Source organism: Bufo bufo, chromosome 3 (assembly GCF_905171765.1).
Source record: "Bufo bufo chromosome 3, aBufBuf1.1, whole genome shotgun sequence".
Classification (NCBI taxonomy): domain Eukaryota; kingdom Metazoa; phylum Chordata; class Amphibia; order Anura; family Bufonidae; genus Bufo; species Bufo bufo.
In genome coordinates, this window is record NC_053391.1 from 449,380,899 (window position 1) to 449,395,727 (window position 14,829).

The following is a 14,829-nucleotide window of genomic DNA, read 5'->3' on the forward strand; positions in this document are numbered from 1 at the left end:
TGTTCACATTGGGAGCCCCATTCTGGAGATAGAAGCGGGGTCTCAGAGGTGGGCTCTGCACCTGTCTGATATTGATGGCATATCCTAGCGATGTGCCATCAAATTCCTTTCAATAGTTATTTGATTATTGTGGAAGATGAATGAAAAATAGCTAAAATGCTAATTGCCCACCAGTATAATGTGTTCTCTTGTTGTTGAATAGTCAGGAAAGAATCCAGATAAATCCAGGGATTTCAGTTCACAGAAGGCTTTCTAACTTGAATTCACATGTGGGAGATACGTTGCAATTATTTCTGCGACTGTCCCATTCATGTGAATGAGGCTTGCAGAAATCCATGTGGTTGCCATCAAAACAACCACATTCAAATAAATGGAACTGAATTTCAGTACAGAAAGTATGCCAACAAATCTGACACGTATGAATATACCCCAATTTAGGGCCTGTTCACACAGTGGATTTTGATGCTGTCAAAATCTGCCCAAATATATACCATGGCAGAAACCACCGCAGTTGTTCAGTTTGGATGCCGTGGGCCTGCTTGTGGCTTAGCTTCATTGAATGGAACCATATAGCGAGTGGACATCTGCCATGCCTCCAAGCAGTGGCTGTCCACATACCGCGCCAAGAATGGACATGGGAGGCAGACACCACACGGCTGCTGGTGGAATTTTGGCACGGTGCCTATGTGAACAGGTCACCAGGTCCTAAGGTGGAGAAGTATTAGATCTGTATGGCTTCCAGGCTCTGGATGTTCACAACATTTACATTCACTAAGGCTAGTTTCACACAAGCGTTAGACACCTGCCAAAACAGCCTTCTGGAGCTGCCAGATGCTACCTGACATAATGCGGACCTGCGGAGATCCGGCCAAAAACCACAAAAAATGCGACAATCGCCCAGACGAAAAATGATGCACGCAGCTGTTTTCGGCCGACTGATTCTTGGCATATTTGCTGGGTTGCAGCCAGATCTCCACCGGTCTCCATTACAGTGAATAGGGCCGAACGGCAATGCCGGAATGCAGAGTGTGAAGCTAGCCTAGCAGTAAGCATAGATCTTAGAATTGGTGGGGAAGTGAAGAAGAGTACATTAGAAAGTAGCAGAGCGTTTTATTATACTGTAAATCAGCTTTATTTACATGAACTGGAAACCCCCTTTAAGAGTGTTCAGCCTCGTGCTGTCTGTCAGTGTTGTATGGATTGGTATAGTTATGTTTCATCTTGTCTATTACATGTATCTGTTCAAAATGCTCCGAAAAAGAAGTATTGTGTCAGAGGATGCGGTGTTTTCACATTTTATGTTTATTTTTTAGGTGAGTTATTTGGGATGGATCTAAAAGTCAGAGAAGTTGAGACCCTTGTAGATGATAATTCAGGTATGTTGAACTTGTGGTAAGGTCTGCGCTGAAAGTATGTTCTGCATTCTTTACGATTTCTTTCTCATTTCTTTAAAGGAGTTTATAATTTGCTTATTAAAACTTTACCCCTGAATGAACACAAGGTGGCAGCGTGCAGCTATGTGCTGGGTCACAGAGAACTAAAGCCTTTGCTTGGATCTCAGAAACTCATATTAGGTGTAGACTACGCTGTCATTTTTGGTAGCGCTACTGATTGTTTTTGACTTTTGAGTGACAGCTGCAGTCCACCTGATGTCTTTCTTTGGACAGGCGCGGCATGTCATAGTTAATAACCACTCCTGACATGTCTGTTTTAGTAACTGCCTGCATTCCCCATGTAATAACAGTTCTGGAGCATCTTTTCTTATGGCTCTATGTTGTACTGTTCCTCTATTATTCCTACTAAAATGATGACAACTGGGTGTTACCATTCCCCCTGTCAAAGGGGGACACTATGCAGGGACACCCCCCTAACTGGTATCACCTAGGTGGCAGTATAAATAATAGAGTATAGATGCCCCAGAAATATTTACTAAGACATGTCAGGAGCTGTGACAGGTCATATTTAACCCTTTCAGGACTTTGTGATTTTCAGTTTTTTACATTTTCGTTTTTTACTCTCTCCCTTCCCAAAGCCATAACTTTTTTTTATTCTTCCGTTCCATATGAGGACTTTTTTTTCAGGATAAGTTGTACTTTCTAATGGCACCATTTAATATTGCATAGGATATAATGGGAAGCTGAGAAAAAAATTCCAGATGGGGTGGATTTTAAATAAACGCAATTCAGCCACAATTTCCTATGCAGTTAAACTTACCTGTTATCTTTATTCTGTGGCTCAGTATGATTACAGCTATACCACATTTACATGGCTTTTCTTGTATTTTTAATACATTAAAAAAATTAATTTTCTTTGCATCGCCCTATTCTGACACCGATAACTTTTTTTTAGGCTCCATTCACACGTCCGTATAATGGGTCCGCATCCGGTCGTGCAAATGGCGGAACGGGTGCGGACCCATTCATTCTCTATGGGGACGGAATGGATGCAGAGAGCACACTATGTGCTCTCCACATCCGCATTTACGGAGTGCGCCCCCGATCTTCCAGTCTGCGGCTCCAGAAAAAAATAGAACATGTCCTATTCTTGTCCGCAATTGTGGACAAGAATAGGCAGTTCTATGGGGGTGCCGGACGTCTGAATCTCTGCACAGGGTAGCCGTTTGGGCCCAGGAGCATAGCACTTCTTGGGAACAGCCTGTCAGATGTTGTGGTCAAAATTGACCACGGCATTTGAGAGGTTAAATGTCCGTGATCGGCATTATTGCTGATCACATACATTAGCTCTTCAAGTGTCTGCTGTTTAAAAGCTATGGTGCTTACTCAGCTTCTGACCGGGTGCCATGTTTAAATGCTGGATTTCCGTCAGACATGTACGGTGGAGGCCTGGAAGGGGTTAATCACAATCACCATCCCTAACGTAAATTTCTGCAAATGGATATATTATGAGGTCATCTCTTTTTTTTTTTTAACAAGCAGATCAAAGGGAACTGCTAGTATCAAGAGTTCTTAAAGGGTTTGGATGCCTTTGGAGCTATTTTTTTATATTATTGTTTTATATGTATTTGGGGTTAATAAACTCTTCTGTAAATGGTTGTTATGAACACTTTTGCACCGTTTGCCGTCTACAGCTCCTATGTTGCCCACTATATAACAGCTGCAGAAAGCTGTTCTGTGGTAAATCTGTCAGACTGCCTATCTGATGGATCACTTGCTTCTAAGCTGATTTGTGCCCAAAACAAGGTTGGACTTTCATTTGGGCATACATCAGCTTAGAAGACGGTTCAGCAGAGGTCAGAAGGGTGTCAGAGAACCAGCCCTCAGATGGGCAATCCGACAGATTTATCACACAGCAGCTTTCTGCAACTGCTATATAGTGTGAAATATAGGAGCTGAACTAGCCCAAAAAAAAATTTCTACAAAAATGCTTATTAGCCCCAAGTTCATATCACATAGTAATGTGAGGTTGCCATGCCACTCTTTGTCTGTGCACCACAGTACATAGTAAAGGCAGCGCCCTCACTGTATGTAGTCCACATGTAAAGCGCTGCTGTTTCCGTCACTGTGGGAGCGCCGTGGTCTCACAGTGACATATGCAGTATACACAGTGAGACTTATGTCCTTACTATACACTGTAGTGCGCCCTGGAAGAGAGCGGAAACACAACCTCACAGGAAGAGGGGGAGAGCATCAGTGACGTCACAGAGGAGGTAGTGGGCTCTCTCTTTAGAAACATCCTGCTCATTTTATGGCAATAGCAAAATGTACAAAAGAATACCAAAGGTTTAAGTGCATAACAGCACCATAGCATTACCTATTTAAGCCAAATTTTAATGACAGATTCCCTTTAACATTTTATGTTTTTGCCATTTTATTTTGTAAAACCATCGTTTTGTAAAGTTGTTTAAATGTTTTACCCCTTCATGTGACACGGAGCAGGACTGTCGGGAGAACGACTCTTGGGTCAGGTCAAGTTTACTAATCTCTCTGCAGTAAACACTCTTTTGTTCCTGCTACTAACGTGAAAGCAGAACACATAAGACCTTGTAATCTGTGTTTTCCTCCTTTCATGTGGAACATTAGTCTATTGAGTATTTCTAAGGATTTTATTTTTACGGTGCACTAATCAGCCATTAACATATTTTATTATTTTAATACTGTGGAAAGGATTAGTTTTCAAAGAGAGCTAAGACAATTCATTGGTGTATCAAATATACATTTTTTATATTTGAAGTCTAAATTGTTTTGGCCAACATTTATGTAATATGTATGTGTGTATTAAGGTCACTATTTGCCTTTCCGTGTGTTTTTCTTTCAACATCAGTCCTATTTGGTACAGTTCCATGAATCTAGTTTGCGCACATAGCCTAGAAGCTTTATAGCAGATTATCAGATTTACTGGACCTGTCAGTCATTGTCATACATTAGCCTGCTCAGTGTTTATTAACCACGTAAAAATATTTAATACATTTGAAGATTTATCCTTAATTCTAACATAAAAACACATAATTCTGATTATCAAAATTTCTGTAGATTTATTTAGTTTACTAAAAAAGATAGTTGAGGAGAGATCTAATAACTAGCGATGGACTAGTCCACCAGAGTACCAGAAGATCCTCTGGGGGGCCCAGGCTCTATTACCTTAGGGAGCTACCTTTGGAGATAATAAATTGCCACAAGGGTCTTTTTCTTTGAATCTATTGGACTCTATTTATTATATAGGGGCCTGGAGAATAATTTTCTCTGGTGGACCAAATCCAATCCTGATAATATCAGGGGTCAGTAAAGAGATCTCTCCCATTATCTATTTATACCCAGGACTGTGATATATGTATATATGTATATATATATATATATATATATATAATTTTTTTTTTTTTTTTTTAAACTCAATGACTGTAACTAAGAGAAGCACAATTTAAGAATTTGTATTTTTCTTTTAGCTAAAAAGAAGTTTAAATTTAAATCTTTCAAAAAGTTATTTGGGATAAAGAAAAGGAAAGAGACTTTACCATCACTGGGTGCAAGTGGTCTAAAGCAGAGTCAGTCTGCCAGCGATGTCACCGTCCCTGATTCTTTGCGTGCTGATTATGACTCCGAGGATGAACTTGAGTAAGTCAGGTTATAATATATTCTTTTTCTTGTAAATCTTTTTTATTAGGTTTTGCATCGACATAAAAAAAACTCCAAAAGACAACTTTCATATTTTACACTTTGCCTAATGTCATTTACAAGGTGCAATTTCAGAGAAATGCAGATTCAGTATAGTGGGAAAAAAATAATCACTAATACCTGACGGAAACCTGACAGACCACTTATAAGTTAGTGGGGGTAAAAAGAAATTGATCCTAATGGATCAAGCCAAACCTTGATGGATCAGGTGAATGGAAGCCATGCTGCCGGTCTGAACAGAGCCTTAGATAAGGCTTTTTGATCTGGACATCTCTCCGATTATTCCTGGTTCCTTTCTCGTGTTCAGGAGCATCAGCAACTTCTTGCGGAGCATTGTCAAAATGACCCATTTATCTGTAAAGAAATCTTCTGGATCTTGTCATGTGTAGCAGAGAATTTGTTTAGGTTGATCATGATACCACTGATGTTGTCATGAAACTGAGGAAGCGTGACATCCAAGATCCTAAGTTTTCAAGGTTTTGTAGGTGGGAGATTTATAAAGTTGATCATTTCACATTAAAGTAGCACTCCCACAAAAAAGTTTATTTTTTGACCTGTTAGAAAGGTACATGATGCAAACTGTAGTAAAGATAATCTTCTTACCAATGACTGTATTTGTGAGTTATAACCTCCCTTCTGATCTTCAGCTGTGTCATGTGACCAGCACTCTGATCTCCAACTAACACAGGACAGGAAATCAGTTACTTATCAATTCATTGACATTGAGGTTCCCATAGGAATACATAGAAAAACTGGCTTCCTGTCCACACATAAGATGCTTTGTCAGTTGTAGAGACAGAGTGTTGGTCGCATGACACAGCTAAGGATCAGAAGGGAGGAGATAACTCAGAAATACAGTCTCTGGTAAGATTTCCTTTACTACAGTTTACATCATGTATCTTTCTAACAGGGCAAAGAATAACATGTTTTGTGGGAGTGCTTCATTAAGTACACTACAGATCTTTCTAGATTTGATCTTATGATGAAGATTTCTCTTATAAACTCTGTGTATGGGGCTTGTCATTATAGGGCCACAGCTGGCGTGTTGGGAAGCAGAGCTGTGTCACATGACAGCATCTTTATTCCTGAAGTTGCACAAGAGACAGCTCGACCAATACGTGTCTTCTCACAAGAGAACGTGTCCGACCGCATTAAAGCCTTGCAGGTATTGTCTGAAGATATAGCTATATGTGCCTCAGGGCACATAACATCATACTGTACAACCCTTTTACTGAAATTTATCAGAAGCTTTCCAATATCCCATAAGCGGAAGGCTGGATAAAATAAAAATAAATTGTAATATCATGAACTATACTAGTTCCACATTCTATATCCTTAGACTAGAAACATTTACAGCACAAACTGAATTAAGGAGATGGGGGATGAACTTGGAACTTCTGCTTCTAATGTATATAAAGTAACAACACAATCTCATTAACCGTTTTAATCTGTAGTGCTTTGCAGTGGCACCTCTGGTCTGTCATAGAGTACTTATCTAAGTACATGGGTCCAAAATTAGACATACAACTCATTCCTCATGGAATGTGATTCATTCCTTGCTTCTGTTTTCTTTCCTATGTTTTACTTTGAAACCGTACTTATGGAGGCTTTGATTTACAACCCCAATGCCCAAAAAGTTGGGAACACATATTAAATGTTGAAAAAGAGATATTTTATCATTTCATAATTTTTTTTTACTTATTTAGGACTTGATGGCAGAAACGCATCTCAAAAAAGTTGGGACAGGGCCAGGTCTACCATTGTGTAGAATCCCCTCTTCTTTTAACAGTCTGTTAATTTCTGGGAAATGAGGAGACCAGTTGCTGGAGTTGTGGGAGATTGTCCCATTCTTGTCTGATATAGGATTGTAGCTGCTCAACAGTGCTGGGTCTTCTTTGCTGGATGTTTCATTTCATGATGCAACAAATGTTTTCTATTGGTGATAAGCGTCTGTGGTTCCCAAAAAAGAGTTTGCATTTTGATCAATCTAACCACAGAACAGTGTATCATTTTGCCTCAGAGAAGATGGCGGCATTTCTGGATTGTGTTGACATGATACTGTGTTAACGTACAATTGTGGATTGCGTGGTGAACTGATTTCTCGAAGTATTCCTGAGCCCACGCAGTGATTTCCAGTACAGAATGATGCCTGTTTTTAATGCAGTGCCACCTTAGGGCCCATAGATCATGAGCATCCAATATTGACCATCTGCCTTGTCCCTTTGCGCACATGGATTTCTTCAGATTCTCAGAATCTTCTGATGATATCATGTACTGTAGATGGTGGGATATTCCAAGTCTTCAAAAATTTGCATTGAAGATGATTTAAAAAATAATAATTGTTGCACATTTTTTGGATGCAGTTTTTTGCAGATTGGTAAACCTCTGACCATGTGTGCTTCTGAGATACTCTGCCTCTCTAACATGCTCTTTTTTACCCAGTCATGTGACTTAGTAGAAAATTGCACCTCCGACAGTTTTTTATTAGTGCCACTTACTATTACAGCCTTTTGTTACCCATGTGTCAACTTTTTAAAAAAGTGTTGCTGCCTTCAAGTTCTATTAGTTTTTTTTTTTCCCATGAAATGGTAAAATGTCTTACTTTTAACATCTGATATGTGTTCTATGGTCTACTGTGATTAAAATATGGGTCTGTGACATTTGCAAATCATTGCATTGTGTTTTTATTTACATTTTACACAGTAAAAGCAGAAAAATGTGGTGGCTCACCTGGTATTGCAATATGTAAGGTGCTCTAGGTCTAGGCTGACTCAGTCAGAAGGAATAAAATGCAAGTAAAAATATAGACTGGCACTCTGATATGAGGAAACAGTGGAAATTTATTGAGGCTAAAATAGGGCTAAAAAATGGTTTTCACCATATCAATAACAAAAATAAAATAACAGTAGAAAACTTGCAAGCACTTGAAGGAAATTTGTAGTTGAGAATTTGTGGGCCGCTGGAAAAGGATGGTCCCACCAATTCTCAACTACAAATTTCCTTCAAGTGCTCTTATTTTACACCGTGTCCTGGCTTTTTTGGAATTAGGATTGTAGATCACAGCACACAGCTATTTTTTTTTAAGTTGTGTATTCTTTTCTTACTATTCATTTTCATCACCTTTTCATTTCTGTATGATAATTTTCTTAATATTACACCTTTGGAGAATTATAGATACTACTATTATATTTGTTTGCTACCTTTTTAATCTATACCAGTACAATGGTGCAAGAGCAATTGTCTCACAAAGACAAACCTTATTTAAAGTGATGCAGTTGCTCCTCTTATCAGTTCAGGTCTGGTTCTCTTATCCACGAGCACTAATTTGTTATCACAGGAGAAAACTATGTATTGGGGGACAACCCCTTTAATTTAGATTCCAGATGGCTTACCGGGTAGCCTATAAACAAGCACATGCTAGTTTCCGACAACCAATGTCAGCTGCTTCATAGACAGAATACAGACTCCCATAAAATAAACTACATTCTTCTGTACTGTATCAAAACACATTGAAATAATTTCTGTAATAAGTAAATATATAAGTAAATATGGTGACATAGCATGTTTCTTAAAGGATAACTGTCACATCTAGACCCTAATTTCAATTTTCATATATGTAGTTACTAATAACATGATATTCCAGAATCAGTTACTATTAGACTGACTTACCCCATATTTAATAAGATTCAGCCCTTAGCAACCAGTCTGCATAAAACTGCAATCTCACTATTCAGTTAAGATGGCCGCCACTGCCCTCACCCTGAGGCTAATCCCGCCTGCCCTCACTAGCCAGTAACAATAGCCCCCCAAAAGTGCCAGTAACCAGAGCCCTCCCCCCTAAAAGGGTTAATCTCCTGCAGCACAAAGGGGTCCTCTTACCACATGTTGCTTTCATTTATACACTGAGCAGATGGCAGATCTCCCTTCCCTGGTCTGCGCTGCTTCAACTCTGCCTTCTCCAAGTCTGCTGAGTGAGGGAGCGTCTGCCAAGCGCAGGGACAGGGAGAAGTGCACACAGCCCAGGCACTGTTATCAGCTGCTGGGGAGGACCTGGCTTTAATCATTTACTTACAGTCCCTGGCTGTCTGTAATGTGAGCCTGCACGCTGCTGCGTGCTCCGTCTATCAACAGATAGACGGACCATGCCTAGCAACCCTATTTTAAGCAAAAGGTAAAAGTAGGCAGTACAGGGAACAAAAATGTGGAATTAAGGGGTAATTGAATACACAGTGAAAAGTTTAAATAGGGCCACCAAGGTGATATTAATCACCACAATCCAATACTCCAAAAAAATAAAAATACGACAGTAAGCCTTTAAACTGACATGTCTGCTTTAGTTACTACAGTGTGGCCCACGAAAAATTAGCCTGCCTTTAAGGATAACTCATATTTTCATAAAAAAAAAATCGATTTTAGCATATGTTACTGCTGCAGCAGCATTATGCATAAAGCAATCTTTAGTTTCTTCACTTACCACTGTTTTCCATGAGTTTTCCCCTTAGTTACGGCTGTTTTGAATCCTACATTATGAGGATCTTCTCAAGATGGCTCCTCTGCCAGTTCTCTGAGGCCAAAACTGCATTCCCTCAGGTCACATACACACTTGCTGTAGCCAGCAGCTTCCTGCCAGCCAATCAGATTGGATTACTGAGAGACACGTCTCCTCACTCTCAAGCCTAATGCAGGCATACAGTTTGAGGGACCGCCCCTCTGTCTTCTTAGCCAGAGAAAGATGAGCCATAGCAACGGTCTTTTAAGGGAGCAGTGGAAAGGGACAGGGGACATTAATGAAAGCTGTTATTATAAGGTAATTACAGATCTTTTGGCAATCCTTGACTAACTCAGGTATACATGCCTAGCTCTAATAAACTAGCAAATAAAATAAAAATATGACAGTTATCCTTTCTATAATATCCAAATCAAACTGTCTAATAGTAAATCAGTCTTAGTTGTCCATAGCAACCAATCAGAGCCAAGCTTACATTTTTTCAGAGCCCTGTAGGAACTGAAATCTGAGCTCTGATTGGTTGCTATGGCCAACTAAGACTGATTTATTATTCAGTTTGATAAAAATGGCCTACTGTGTCAGAAAGATGGTGTTCCCCCTGGAACAGCGATTAATGATTGTGGAAGGCTATATGGAAGACAAGGACCCAGGAACAAAACCACCAGCTAAACATTGTATTCAGAGTCTGGTTCGGAAATGGCATCAAACTGACTCTGCTGCAAACATGAAGAAACCGAGGCCTCCATCAATCAGGATACCTGAAGATCCCCATTTAACTCACAAAACACCACTTCACAACCAGAAAATTAGCATTTGGTGCTCAGTGTCAGTAACACAAATGGTGGGTCCAATTTTCTTCGAGTCAAATGTGAGTACCGCAATTTACCTGGACATCTTTGAACAGTTTTAAAACCAACTAAAACCAGAATAAAAAAATGTCCTGCTTTTTCCAACAAGATGAAACAACATGCCGCACCTCACGGAACTCACTGGCACGGGTCTATGAACTGTTTACGGAGGAGCGTGAGCAAGGGGTTGTGGCCACCACATTCACCAGACTTGTCCACATGCGATTTTTTATCTGTGGGGAAATTTAAAACATAAAGTGTCCGCTAACAATCCACATCCCCTGGATGAACTCAAGGAAAACATCACAGACACTGTCCGCAGCATCACAAGCAATATCAGCCAACATAATCCGACGTGCCCAAAGATGCATAGACATGAACGGGGACCACTGTCAGAATATTTTGTAAATTGTGGGTAATTTAAAAAAACAATCCACTTGCTCGTTTATCTTATTATACTTTTGCTGGAGGCGGGCTACTTTTTCGTGGACCACCCTGTACTTGCATTCCCGTGTACATTGAACATTTTTTCTTAGAACTTTATAATTGGCCATTTCTTTAGCATTTCTTCTAAAAGTTCTGAATCAATTGCTAGCAGTCTGCAATGACAGTTTAGATGGCTGTTACCAGTTGGGGCGGTGTCGTAGTCAATTTCTGGGAGCGCTGTGTTCCTGGGACCGAACGATTCCCCCATGGCGAGGAATTCGTTCAGTTGCTATGGCGGCCTCAGGCCTTCTGAAAGCTCCAAGGCCTCTCATAGCAAAGTTCCTATCAAGCCCTGTCTGTGGTAGGGCTTGAGAGGAACACTGTGATTTTCGCACACACTGCAAAGCTAAATCATTGCAGTCTATGGGAGAAGCGATCAGACGATTCCATGTTAAAAAAAAACATTAGATATAAAAATTGAAATCATCCCCTTTCCCCATTTAAAAAATAAAAAAATAAATAAAGATCATTATTGTCGCTACATCCCCAAATGCCCATATTATAAAAATGTAAAAGTTTTTATCCCATACAGTGAACAGTGTAACGAAAAAAAAATCACTTTAAAGAGGACCTTTCATCAGGCTAGCTCTAGTCTAATTATTATCCTACCTTATAGGGCGGCCCCCACTGATGCCATGGCACTTTTTATTTTTTCTAAAGAACCCCTCGTTAATTCGCTGTTGGCCGTGTATATTTTGGCGCCTTATATTATAATGAGGCTACTCTGTTATACTAGGCGGAGACTTGTATTTACCCTGGGAGTGGTTATCTTCTCCCTATCTGTGAGCGCATCCAATCAGAGCGCCAACAGCTGACGAACGGGGGGTTCTTTAGAAAAAAAAAGTGCCATGGCATCAGTGGGGGCCGCCCTATAAGGTAGGATGATAATTAGACTACAGCTAGCCTGATGACAGGTCCTCTTCAAGTCGCCAAACAATTGAATAGAAAGACAACACAAGAAAAACTTAAAAATTGCTCTTGCTGGGTCAGTGTTAGTCGTGCTGACACTGACCCAGAGAATGAAAGGCACAAATCAGTTATACCACATAGGGATGGCGGAATTGCGTTGTTTTTTTTTTTTCCAGTTCCACCCCAATTTTTCCAGCTTCCTACTACAATATTAAATAGGGACATTAGAAAGTACAACTTGGCTCATAAAGAACAAACCCACATATGGGAATGGGAAAATCAAAAAGTTATGGCTCAGGGAAGGTCAGGAGTAAAAAACAAACAAAAAGGAAAAAAACTTAAATCACTGCGTCAGGAAGGGGTTAACAAACAGCATGTTTTAATGTTACTAAAGTTACTAAAACACCTACATGTTTCAATTGCAGTTGAAACTCCAGTCCAATATCAAAGTTGGGCCACCTCCATTTGGACTCCTTAGTAAGCGATCTGATGATGCTGGAACCAGTTCTGAAGATGATGGACTGCCACGCAGCCCTCCAGAAATGTCACTTACACATGACGCTGTTAAAACCAAGGCAAGTGTATAATCAGATATTCTATAAAAAGTTCCTCATATGTGCATTAGGTCATTTGAAACTGTTGCTCAAGTGTATAACTGAGAACGATTGTGATTCAGTGCCTTTCTGCATGATCTGGAATGCGTCATACTGGCAATGCTGCAAGCAGCAGGAACAAAGCTGGATATTGTGTGAACATTACTAACTCTACGGCATGAGGCACTGCATGGTTAAAGTCCTAAAGTCCTCACAATGAAAACTGATTCTGGAGAATTGTAGGCTCGCGAGTATTCATCAAGAGTAATCTGGTGTACTCTGATTTTTGTTTTTGCTATTTATAAACACTAGAAAAAATGTATCCACTATTTACGATCTTAATGGAAAAAGAGAGCTTTGCGGCTCTAGTAAAATGCCTACTGTAAGAGTAATGTAGTATACTCTGCATCATACATGCATTTATTCCCCAGCCTTGCTACATAAGGACCTTTGTTATCCGCCAGCGCTCAAAAGATAATAATCTGTATAAAACTGTACAAAAGAGGATGAATGTGCTCTGATTTTCATTTGATGAAAATATAGTCCCTTGAACCCAATAGCTTTGTTTATCCATAACAATATTATTGTGTATCTGTCCTTATGTATAAAGGGACACATTTTTGACTGTTTTTATTTTAATTTCAGCAATACTATGCTATTGAAAATTTCAGTGTTTAATAGTCATACATTAAGCTTAACACGAGCTGACCAAAGCTATTAACACCTTCTATGCCTAATTAAAACATCTGGGAAGGTTTAATAAATAGAAAATGCTTTTCTAATTTTCTGGAGTGCGTCTTATAGTCATGTGTGTCTTATAGTCCAAAAATACAACATTTAATATAATTCGCTCTCATCCTCATTTCTTTTGGACAGTGGTCACAGAAAGGGATAGGGCTCATTGATAGAACGCCCGTGGTCCAATCCCTTGGAAATGTGAAATTGTCATGTTATTGTCAGAGCAGTGTCGTTGAAGGCGAACATTATTATTCTTGTTCATTTTTTCTGTTTTAATTTTGTTTCAGTTTTCTGACATCCATAGACATCATCACAGCACACTGAGCTTAGCTGGAACAGGCAGTGAGGAAGATGAACAGGTAGGTGATTATTACATGCTTTTTCACAAGGAGCAAATCAATTTGACACCATATGAACGAATCAGCCATTTGCTTCTATTCTTTACCCTCCACTTGACAGAAACAATTTGCCCAAAAGCAAATCGTCGATTGGATATTATGTATTTAGAGCTGCTTGCTTAGAAAGAAGCATCATGTTTTACTATTTTGATTTATCGTTGCATGAAGTTTTGCTCTTTTTTTCTAAGAATAGAAACAAAAAAAATTAATTCCCCAGTGTTGCTCTAGCACCATTGGCAAAATGTAGGTCCATTTATTTTTCCTATATCCGGTAATGTCACAGAAAAAAGGGACAAATTGTAGTGACAACAGCCTTCTCCTCTCTGTGAATAAAATCACATAGATGAGCAGTCAAATGGAAATATTTATCTTTTTATCTCTCCTTTACCATCTAGAGTGCTCCTTCTTCATTCCTTCTCTAGCCAAGATGAAAATGTATGTCCGGTTCTGGTTTCCACACCAGAACATACATTTTTGTCTTGCTGGTCCCATGGGTGCTGTTAGTGCGCCCCTGAGATCAGCAGCAGGAGTGGGGCTGTATTATACATCCCTTCTTCAAATACTGGAATTGGAGATAACTCAGATTCTGGCAGTTTTACCACTTAGATGCTCCCAGAGGTAGGGTCTAATAGGCTGCCTGCTGGTATACTATTGACAGAAATAATACACTGCAGTACAGAAGTATTGCAGTGTATTATAGAAGCGATTAAGTTCCTTAGTGTTCTAATCTGCTAGTGGGACTGAAAAAAACCCATAAATAAATGTTTTGAAATGTAAAAAGTTCAAAAAAGATTTCCCCCAGTAAAAATAAGGTTACTTATGTCATAAAATAAAGATTACGTATAATCTTTAGTATCACTTCTCCGTAACAACCCAAACTATGAAATTATCTTGTTATTTAACCCACTTGGTCAAAAGTTAACCCCTTAAAGACAGGGCCAATTTTCATTATTGCATTTGTGTTTTTTTTCCTCCTCACCTTCCAAGAGCCATAACTTTTTTACATTTTCCATTCAAATTGTCATATGAGGGCTAATTTATTTGCTGGATATGTTCAATTTTTTTAAAGGCACCATTTAGTTTACCATAGCTTGTATTGGAAAATGGTAAGAAAATTCTTTGTTGGGTGTGAATGAAAAAAAAATGCATTTTTGGGGGGTTTTGTTTTGTGTTTAGGGCATTCACTGTGCGCTAAAAATGGCATGACATCCTTATTCTGTG

The 14,829-nt window shown here is 39.3% G+C and overlaps 1 protein-coding gene across 1 annotated transcript in view; it reads left to right on the forward strand.

The window, feature by feature from the left end:
- Positions 1-14,829, forward strand: part of CRACDL (CRACD like) — a 120,348-nt gene that overhangs the window by 53,583 nt on the left and 51,936 nt on the right. Inside the window, exons 2-6 of the mRNA XM_040425104.1 lie at positions 1,314-1,376; positions 4,901-5,069; positions 6,159-6,294; positions 12,305-12,454; positions 13,498-13,569. Coding sequence (XP_040281038.1) covers positions 1,328-1,376; positions 4,901-5,069; positions 6,159-6,294; positions 12,305-12,454; positions 13,498-13,569 — 576 coding nt within the window. The 5' untranslated portion in view covers positions 1,314-1,327. The remainder of the gene's footprint in view (positions 1-1,313; positions 1,377-4,900; positions 5,070-6,158; positions 6,295-12,304; positions 12,455-13,497; positions 13,570-14,829) is intronic.